The sequence below is a fragment of the Plasmopara halstedii genome (assembly GCF_900000015.1).
Source record: "Plasmopara halstedii genome assembly, contig: Scaffold_287, whole genome shotgun sequence".
NCBI lineage: Eukaryota > Oomycota > Peronosporomycetes > Peronosporales > Peronosporaceae > Plasmopara > Plasmopara halstedii.
Genome location: NW_020187208.1, coordinates 467,614 through 477,969, shown reverse-complemented (window position 1 = coordinate 477,969; position 10,356 = coordinate 467,614). Strand labels below are relative to the sequence as shown.

Sequence of the window (10,356 nt, the reverse complement as noted above, 5' to 3'; positions counted from 1 at the left end):
GACTACAAGTGCTACCAAGTGCAGCGAGGCTGCCGTAGCTTAGCGCTTGAGGAAGCGTGATTTAGGTCCCCGACCTTTCGTTCTATACTTAGAACAAGTACTAGTTAGCGGATCGCAATCCGCTTACTCCAAGAGTAATTATTGCCTTCCCAAGGCTAATTGACTCTTCGGTTTAAAGTCGAAAACTGCTTATTAATTATTTTCTATCCTAATTTTAAAAGTTTAGATTTTCCCAAATATACTAAATATGTATAGTAAAATCCAAATACATGCATAACTACTGGCTACCTAGCGCACATACCGTATTCTTGTTTGGGTGCAGTCACACACCATGCACATCTCGTCTGACACACACCCCTGTTTCCAAGGTACGTGTAACCCCGTTACAGAAAGTGTCTCACTAGCACATTCTCGTAACTGTCGCGGGTTAACCAGGCGACGATTAACTGTTCTTGGGCCATACCTTCTCTGAAAATTATAGACATGGTCTTACTTATCTTCTCTGATTTTCCTTGGGCCACACGATTGAATAACTCGCATACCATTCTCAAGCTATGATGACTGGGTAAGGGGTCGCTGTATATCTTACATGATAAATTTAATACGCTGCACCCAGAAGCGAAATCGAGATCACTGCAGTAACTAGATGCATGTCTTTTTAAAGAATGACAGCGAATTAGGATTTACGATGCTGATAAATTGATTTTTTTGCGTATTGCATGACGAGGGGCTAACAGCTTGCGTGCCTCACGGACTTCTCCGTTACGGAACCCTATCGTTCTTACCATAGTGCACAAAAATGCAATGTGTACGTTCACCATTATGCTGTTAAAAAATAGGTAATTGTTTATTTATGCATGATTTTTATTCATAATAATGCCTGTGGAAATATCATATCAAAACGTTATTTTTCTTCACTCATCATGCAGGTGGAAGAAGACCCCAGTAGCCAATTTGTTGACTTTACGAACGCCACAGCCACCGAGCAGTTTGTTTCGGACTTAGAGCAGGCGCTAATTGGGTGGCATCTGGCTAGTAAAGGACACGCATCGCTCGAGGCTTTGGGTCCACATCTGTCTCCTAATCCAGTTGACACTGCCGTGTGGACAAAAGAGCTTAAGTTTCAACCGTTTGGAGGTAAACGAGCAAAAAATTACACACTCTCGCTGTTTGTAGTTAAGCGCCAGACTGAGAGTGAAATCCCTACAACCTTTAGGAAACCTAAAATATGGCTGCAAGGGTTGGAACACTTTACACCAACAATGTTGTCGGTGGCTGATGCTAGTTGTGACTTCCAGTGGGATGTAAAGAATGTGACAGAATTTGAATTGAAGGAAAGTGAACGAAGATCGAAGGTATTATTTCTTCGCTCGGAATTTGACGAATCTGAGTCGTGGTTCGATCGAAAAAATATTTCCAAGAACATGCTCAAGTGGTTCGGAGTAGACGAATATATACTGTTAGGCAGATCGCCAATAGCTACAGTTTCAGCTACAGCTGCACATGATTCAAGTGAGATTGGAAATGGGTCTAATCCAGCAAAGGATGAGATGGAAAAGCAGAGCATAGAGAGTGGAAATATCATTGCCGACGTGTACATCGATCAAAATGAAGCGGGGATGCTATTGTCAGCTTTAACAATGGCTCTGAATAATTGCAACTGCACAATGCCGGCATTTGTACCTGTGCTGGAACCATCTCGAGGCATGTTGATAGGGTCAGCTATACCCGGTTCCACTGGGAACGTCTCTCTCGAATTCGATACTGACTCTGTCCCGGAACTGAATCCCAATCAAAGTTGTATTAGTGGTCTTTTAGACTTTTTTAAAGCCAAGTTGCAATTATCACCACAGGTTGAAGACATGTTTCGTGTCGAGTCGGCCAAGTCGAGAGGAGATGTAACCGCCGGTATGACAGTATCAGCCTCCTTTGGGTACTCTTGGAATCGAAAAGATGACCCTCGAGAAATTATGACATCAGATTCTTCATTAGCTTGGCGGACGATCGATTCGCAATTTTTAGCGAAAGACCATGATCAGATTCGTCAGATGACTAGTTACCTATTCGGCAAGTCTCATTCAACCCCTATACTCGGAACAATAAGCACTCCTTTAGAGGGAATGGATCTCACAGTCAGCTGGCCGCAGTTGTGTGAAGGTACATATGTTGATAATGTAGTGCATTCCACGCTAGACCCTAGCTCTGCTCCTCAATGGATGTTAAACGTTCGATTTGAGGAAGTGCTATCGGAAAACGAACGAAAGCCGCAACTAGCTCTTAGCAAGCGAATGGCAAATCTGGTGCAGGTTTACTCCAATTCGAGAGAGTTAAATAAGGACATGTTAGTGTCTGAATTGGCTCCGCCAATGCCGATAGATTTATCCTCAACTAAGCTTCCTGGTTCGTTGACCACGTCGAGTGCGAGTAGATCGACCAATAGCTTTGGGAATCAAGCCTCGATGATCATTCCTGAATCGATTCCAGCAGCTCGTGGCGCTGCCGTTGTCCTCAGTCATGCTATCTCAAGCTTAGTATCAGCTGCTACATGGAAAGGATCAGACGCTGAGAATATCAGGCAAATTCTTTTAGAGCTGTTTGGAGATGGAGAAACAAGCAGCGACGAGGAAAATCGAGATTCAAACTGTGACATGAAGAGGAAAGAGGAACTCTCATTAATGACTTTACCAAGTCCTGTTCAGCACGGTGCGCCACTGGGAGAGCTCGTGTCAATCTTAGCGACCAGGATGACACAATTACGTAAGTCATTTTGATTTTAACACCGATGATATATGCCACGACGATCAAATGATTAATTTGGTGTTGTCGAACTGATCCAGATGGTATAAATTCCATGTCGCTGCTGTGGGTTGAGTTTGTCAAAGCATTGCGAAAGCGATGGTTTCAACTGCAGTTGCTTCCATTCATGGTACGATGCTTCGAAGCGAGTTGTCTGATTGCTGATATATTAACATTATATATAGAGCACAAGCACAAAGGAAAATGGGGATGACCAGAATTCTGGTTCGCACTCACTCGACGCACTATTTTTATTAGATACCAATGCGATGCGTCTCCCTCCGCCAGATTTTCGTCATTGTCTATTGCACCAGAAACTTCAACTGCTTAACTGCTGCATTATGAGGTACGCGAAATACTTCAATTGTCTCGATTTGGTACGATACTATATTAATCTATACTTAGAAAAGCGCAAGAATCGAAACCTGGCTCAATTGCAGACATTAAATCCAATACAGAAAAAGGGATGTCGGAATTATTCACTGATCAGGATGGTGGTGATGAAAATTTGAGTGACGATGAGTTTTTCGATTCGATTGAACAAGAGAGCGTACCAATGCCTTCACCTCCTCGAACAAGAAGACATCCTGAAGGTGTTCTTTGCGAAGCTACCGGTATCGTTTGTCTTCACACAAACGAACCCTTATTTGAACCTGTGACTCAAAGTGCTGTACCGATGACGGAAGATGTGGCAAGGCAACAGCAAGACCTATTGACTCGTTTAGGCGTCAGTATTGAATCAGACAGGCTTAGACAACACATTCAAAGCACGACGCTTGTATCGGATATGCAAGCTTTTAAGGCTGCCAACCCACGCTGCTGTTTAACCGACTTCATCCGCTGGTACTCGCCAAAAGACTGGATTTCGTTTGAGAATCCTATTGACCCGACACAAACTGAATTACCGCAGGAAGGTCGGGGCATATGGTGGTTTGAAGAACACGGCATGTTGTCAGAGCGCATGCGTTTTGGACCCGGTCACGAGCATATCTGGCAACAACTGTGGGAATCTTGTGTCGCAATGCCAGCAAGTCGCCAGAAGCCCTTGTTTGATCCGCTGCAAGAATCTGAAAAAGTCTTTCACTACATGGAGACACTCTCTCCGCATGAATTGTTCCACCAAATGCTGGCAGGCGCAATTTCTAGCAGTGTATTCGCATTAGAGACCGCTTTACCTGTGCATATATCAGCTGAGAATTCGCCAGTGATTTACTGTGGTTTAGAAAATCTCCGTTCCCATGCCAGTCGTGCCATTGCTATGCTAGATGAGGCTCTAGCAGAGTCACAAATGGCATTTTCTGCAGCGAGTAGCGGCAAGCAGCAAATCGGTGAAGGTCAGGAGCAATCTATGGCTGCTGCTCATCAACAAATTCAAGTCGCGTTTGAGATGGCCCTTGACGCGTGCTGGAAGTTTGTGTTGTCACTTGAAGCCGTCGAAGCAATGGTTACTAAAACGTTAGCTCTGCTTCACTACTTCCCAATGACGAAAGACGATCACTTTTCTCTTGAGCTTATAAATTTGCTCCTTTTGCCAGTCCTATCCCATCGCCAGCGACTGAAAATTTCGGAGCTTTTGGAGCAAAAAAGTTTGCGACAGCAGGTTAGTGCTATTGTGCTCGCTAAGCCAAGTGTCACAGAGACTGGATCATTATCTGTCATACCGATTCAGCGTGAGTATGTTCTTCGATGCGTTTGTCCTAGACCGTTTCTCCGAGAATACTACGATAATATGGCGTTAGATGATGAAGACGACGAAATGAATTCAGCGCAGCCAGTATGTGAGTTGGAGGCTAGCCCACTGGTGATTTGTCGAATGTATGCCGCCTTCAAGAAAAGCACTGTGCGTTTTGCACATGTGCTGGCTGAGTCGGAGTTTTAGGCGTCAAGTTAATAATTTGTGTTTGTTGCTGCAATTGAAAATATGATCATGACCGGTATTAATGTTTATATTATTCGGAGCAATAGGATCTTGGTAACAAATTTTGATGCACCTAACTGCGTAAATTTTACATGATTGTTTTTGTCATTATTTGCAAATGCGATTTGTAGGAGAAAAAGGCAGTGGACAAGATGATATATAAACGCGAAATCCTCGAATTTTAAACAATACCTTACATGTAAACCTTACCGGTTTGTACTGATTTGCCGTGGTCACAAATTGATTTTGAAATCCTTAAATACACTCTTTCAGACGCGAATGTTTTTTCTGACCTCATTCGTCGCGGCGGAAACTATTACACCACTCATTGTTCTGCTGCGACTTCCAGAAAGCGTGCTCCAGGTAACTCAGCTGGTTCAACACCTGGGCTCTTACTCCGGGGTCACACGTGCCAGCAGCGACGCGATAATAATGATACTTGCGCACGTATCCCACAAACTTTTTGCTAATACGCATTGGGTGGCATAAAAGCATTTCGGACAAAAATTTACGCAGCGAAACATTTCCATGAAGAGGAAGATAACCTGCTTTGAATGCGTCGATCATTGCTTTGGCATAACATTCCTCCTCTTCCGACCAGCGTCCACTGCGTACCGTACCGTGCTGTGAGTAGTCGGATCGTTTTAGCACACGATGAGCGGTTGTTTGCCTTATTTTAAATTCGCTTAAACCGGAGGAAGGGCTTCGGTGAAGTTCATTCGAAATTGCACATGCTTTAACGTTATCAGGGACATTAAAGGCAATTGGCGAGCTCGACTCATCATTCATGATCGAACTAAGACTGAGTGGATTATATGACGCGTTTCCGGGGGCCACTTGTGTATCAACATGATGAGTAGAACCGCTAAGAATGCGCGCTTTGTTTCCGATGTTCGTGGATATGCCTTTAAGCTTGCCATCATCAACCTTTTGCAGCAAGCCTCCTTGTACTGCTTGAATAAAGGCATCTATGTAGATACCACCACCGCCAGACCACTGACCTAGATTTGTATCGACAGACTCGTCAGCTTTTACGGTGAAACCACCATCCTTGCTTTCGGAGTCAAACTTGTTCGATATAAGCGATACTACTGGAGAGGTGCCATTTTCACTGAAACAAATGTCTTGAGGAAAGTTGCCAGTGATCAGCACGACCTTCCACACTGAGACACCCGAGAGGTGGGACAGTCCATTCGATTTTGTCAGGTTTGATACGGTATCAAGACCCAGCGTTTTTGTAGGTCTCACGTTGTACGGCTGAAGCTGCTTGGACTGTTTAGGACGCATAGTCTCTTGTTGTGGCCTGCAGCTCAACAGACTGTATGATGCTTGCATGTTGAGGACATTGTCGGCTCTCATGCAAGCGCGCTTCGGCGTCGTAGAGGTCTCCAGCGGATAGCTGCCCATCGTGTGCATAGTCGAGGGAAGTGTCTGCAATTGGAAAATTCCGCGTTTTAGAAGACTAGAGCGACTAATTCGGCGGTTTCGAATTTCGGTCGTCGAATGACGCACTCGTTCCGCGGCTTCAATCAAGGGGCTTAAGCCAAACTGGCACGCAATGAAATTTTTTTGTGAGACCACGAGATGACTGTAGCGACATTGCAAAGCGTAGCCTACGCATACCAACCTTGGTGATCCGTGGTGTAAAATTTGAGGCTGGCGAGGCCAATGATTGCGTTGCTTGTCTATGTGGTACGATTGTGTCTGATCCAACCGCGGCGTCGGTCCTCGTGGGGATTGGTGGGACGACATCAAACTCTGCGGCGCCGGCATCGCGCTCACGACTTGCTCTTTGGTGTTGAGTACCAATCCCAACTGAAATTTTTAATTTTGGCAGCTCCTCCGGAGTCAGACTGACGCTTGCGAAGGGGCGCGTTGCTGATGCGGAAGGTGATAAGGAGGAGGAAGATAGCATAACGCGCGTCCAGAGTTGCCTCACCGTGGTCTGTAATCGCAAATTAGCTCGCAACTCAAATCTGAAAGTGAAAGTTTAGGACGCACAGATGATGCGTGCAGACGAGACGTTATCTCAACTTCAAGGGCGGCAACGCACCAGCTTCAATTGGTAAAGTTCAACGCAAAGTCCTTTCTCGCATCACGCAATACTGAAGTTGAAAAACCTTAACGTCAAATACTTGTTTGAAGTGTGTCCATCCTCGCATATTATTTTTGCGCATATAAGCTTACCTTTGGCTCTGAAAGCTCTACGCAGGTAGTATCCACTCTGACGTTCAAAAAAATTGCATCCTGGCTGCCATATTGCGTCTCTTTAGATCCCACAATTCAATTAGATACGCTACCAATTGCATTAATGGCTGGATAAGGCTTTAATTATTAATTGCACCTATAGCACTTCAGCATCACAAGAACGTACCACCATCTTTGGATCCTGAACATATGATTGAACAGCAGCCTGAGTCGAACAGGTGTAGTCTGTGGTAGCATCGGCAGTATGAGAGAAAATTATATTGATTTGAATTACTATTGAAATGTTACAATATTATGGTAAAAAAGCACAAAAAAATCAAATCAAAACACGAGATACTTTGCTAGAATTGTGAATTGTGTGACACCATGTCGAAGTGGGTGCTGCATTTGCTTCTTCAGCTGATTTATCCGACGTTCGTCGTGATCGCGCAGCCAATTGTATTGATTTGACTTTTGCCGCCGCCAGCCCAACCCTGTCAATATTCTTTAAAGCGGGGACTCAAGCTGACCAAAGGCGGGTTTGAAAGGGAGTTGCAAACGCAAACAAATTATAAATAATGTGTTGTATCGCTATGTAGTTAGTTGCTTGATGTAGCTCACGGCTGGTGAGCGACCAGACCTGATGGCCACAGTAGAAGACCTCAACTAATTTGCGTCGGACCCGTATCACAAACACTGGCAGGCACTTGAACGCATGTTTTGCTACATATAAGACAAAGACGCACGACATTAAGCTTCAAGATACAAAAAACAATTTTAAGGATAATTAGGTGCGGATCGACATTACATGCGAAGCTTTTTCAGAATATTCTCTGTCAATATATTTTGCCGCACCGACAGATAATATTGCTCAATTTTCATGCCCAGAACGTAGTTGCGATGAACAAACTTTGTTTTGTCAAGTCTTTCACGAAATTTATTCCCGACAAATTTTCACTGGTTTTTACTTGCAGGGACCAAATTATCACATGTAAAGAGCCACACCGATCATGTCTCGGTCGTCTCACTTTGAGTAGAAACGGCAATTAGCTTCTCCATCTCCAGCTCATAATAAACATGTCGATGGTCCGACTTTACATTCCTGGCGACTGCACCGGATCGTAGAGCGAGCGCTTGGGATGGCACACGGAGTCAGTGTGTTCTTCATCAATTTGGCATTCCGACCACAGCACGAAGATATCTTAACCAAGAAGTCAATTTAAGATTGCTGTCTTCTTTACCTCCTTTTGGTGAAATGTAAAAGTGTATTTGGCTGCCAGACCGAGCGAAATTGTAGCTGACGTAAAATTGGCTGGCGCGTAAGCCTTTTACCATGGTCTAAGCCGTATTGCTAAGAACAGTCTTTAGCCATCAGTCACGTTTGGACCGCACGATTTTTCCTCAGTTCTCCTTAATGCGAATCACCAACAAACATTTGAGTTTTGACCTAATGGGAATGAAACAGCAACCAAGTTTTGTTTTTGGCAGAAAGGTTGGCTTCTGATCCTTCCATTTGGCCGTGCTGCTATATTTTATCGTCGATCTATACGTGGTCGATATTCTGCCCACTTATTATTGAGCGAAGTCCTGTTTAAATTTAGATCCTGCCCGATTCAAACCACTGACATTCATTTCAGCGTTTGCCATCGGCTCTGTCGTTTAGTCCGTGGAATCTCAAAAATTTATCTAGCGATTGTGTCCTCTGATGTCGTTTTTTTGCAGTATATTCAAAGTTAAAGTCTGATGCCTTCGTATCGCCAGACTACGTCAAGAATCGTTTACATTGTGTTGCATCACAATGTCATCAAAGTTTCATCACAATTTTGTTTTTCATGTTAACAGCGTCTTCCATAATTGTACAACACAGCAAACCAACATGCACCGTCACATATAGATTACGTGTACGGATTTAAAATTTCCGCAAGGTGACTTGGCGTATGTCGCTCTTGGCTATCTCACCCAACACGTGCTCACTACCGCTATCACTTAACAACTTTGTCTACCTAAGTTTATGCAAATACTTTATCCAGTTGGTGTGCCACCTTTGCCATTTTAGATGCACAACATAAAAATAAGACTTCTTGGTAGCGAATGCCACAAATGGCGGTTGCAAGTGAACTTTAATAGGTTCACGGGCCGATATATATATTGCTATGAACGAGAGCTTGTACACAGGGAAGAGATCATGATGGTCACTCGAGTTCGCTTACCTAGCTCATAATTATTACGTAGGTGTCGCTTATTGAGTAACAACAACTTAAGCCACACTTTACAATAATGATGGCTAATGTGAGCAAGTCAAAGAGGCTTAAGGTACGAATTCGTGTCTTAACGCATGTCAATGTGTCGACCACATTAGCCTCATCAGCACTAATCGGCGTCGGACAAACCCTGAACAAAATTTCTCGTCGAATTTGAATCGCGTCTTCATTTGCAAGGTGTACGTTTGTAAAAGAAGTAGTTGTGGAACTCCCTGTTTTAATTTCTGTACGCTTGTGCTGCGTCGCACCAAGTCAACCAGAATTTCGAGACTAGACGATGCGGTACTACCGTTTTCACCAAGAGAAAAGTAAAATTGTCAGAGTGGCTTCCACAATGCGCAATATTAGAGTGGTGCGGCGCTACTGTTCTACCGTAGATACACACTAGGTGCTTTGCTGTCCGATGGCTTTCCTGCCCATAGTATGACAAGCACATAAAGCTTTATCCAGCTATTGTCGTTCCTTGCGCCTCCATTCTTCTCTTTTCTTCTCTCCACCAAATCGCCAAGCTGAGTGTCATATTTTACTGCTTTTTTGCAGACCATTGATCAGGTAATTCATCCAGCGATGGGGATGTTTTTAATGCATTTACGTTAAGACTCTACAAAATTGTGCGCACAGATGACGTGCTGTTGTCGAGAAAAGCGCTCCTTCTGCAAGTACGAGCACATGACGTTAACAGCGCGATGTCCCTTTGACAATGACACTTAGCACCTTGCGCTTTTGTACACGTCATGCAGCTGAGACGGCTCAAGCTCTCACGACATCGAGTTGACCCCAGACTACAAAAGCGTTATTAGGAGCTGGTACCTAGCAAGAATCGTAATACTCAAGTCATCCTCGCTGACCAGACCGCCTGCGGATCTGCCAGTCTTTTGATCTGGTAAACGTGCCCCTATCACTGATCAAAGTCGTAAAGAAGCGTCTTCGACAGAAGAACATGTTAACCAAAAATCTTCACCTCAATGTGTGACCCCAGACACAGTCATGATTATACCAGCCGTCAGCAAACCGGACCAAAGGCAACCACAGACTCCCATTACAAGGCATGATTGTTTCCATCTTACACTGCTACTGCAGTTCATGCGTGCGGCGAGTGACGCAAGTGTGCGAAATTGGACGACAGCGAGCAATGAGCTGCTCAAGCTGGTTCTTTCTCGCACTGGGCGATGCAACGCACTCGATTTCCTGACA

At 44.3% G+C, this 10,356-nt stretch overlaps 2 protein-coding genes across 2 annotated transcripts; one reads left to right on the top strand and one right to left on the bottom strand.

Moving 5' to 3' along the window:
- Positions 1-923: 923 nt before the first annotated feature.
- PHALS_04982 (rab3 gtpase-activating protein catalytic) lies at positions 924-4,675 on the top strand (the record flags this gene model as incomplete). The annotated part of the gene is made up of 4 exons (XM_024722708.1): positions 924-2,757; positions 2,838-2,926; positions 2,982-3,142; positions 3,202-4,675. The coding sequence occupies 4 exons, from the start codon at positions 924-926 to the stop codon at positions 4,673-4,675; spliced, it is 3,558 nt and encodes a 1,185-aa protein (XP_024573757.1).
- Positions 4,676-5,008: 333 nt separating this feature from the next.
- PHALS_04981 (uncharacterized protein) lies at positions 5,009-6,629 on the bottom strand (the record flags this gene model as incomplete). The annotated part of the gene is made up of 2 exons (XM_024722707.1): positions 5,009-6,262; positions 6,342-6,629. 2 exons carry the CDS (start codon positions 6,627-6,629, stop codon positions 5,009-5,011), a joined length of 1,542 nt encoding a protein of 513 aa, XP_024573756.1.
- Between the last annotated feature and the right edge of the window lie 3,727 nt (positions 6,630-10,356).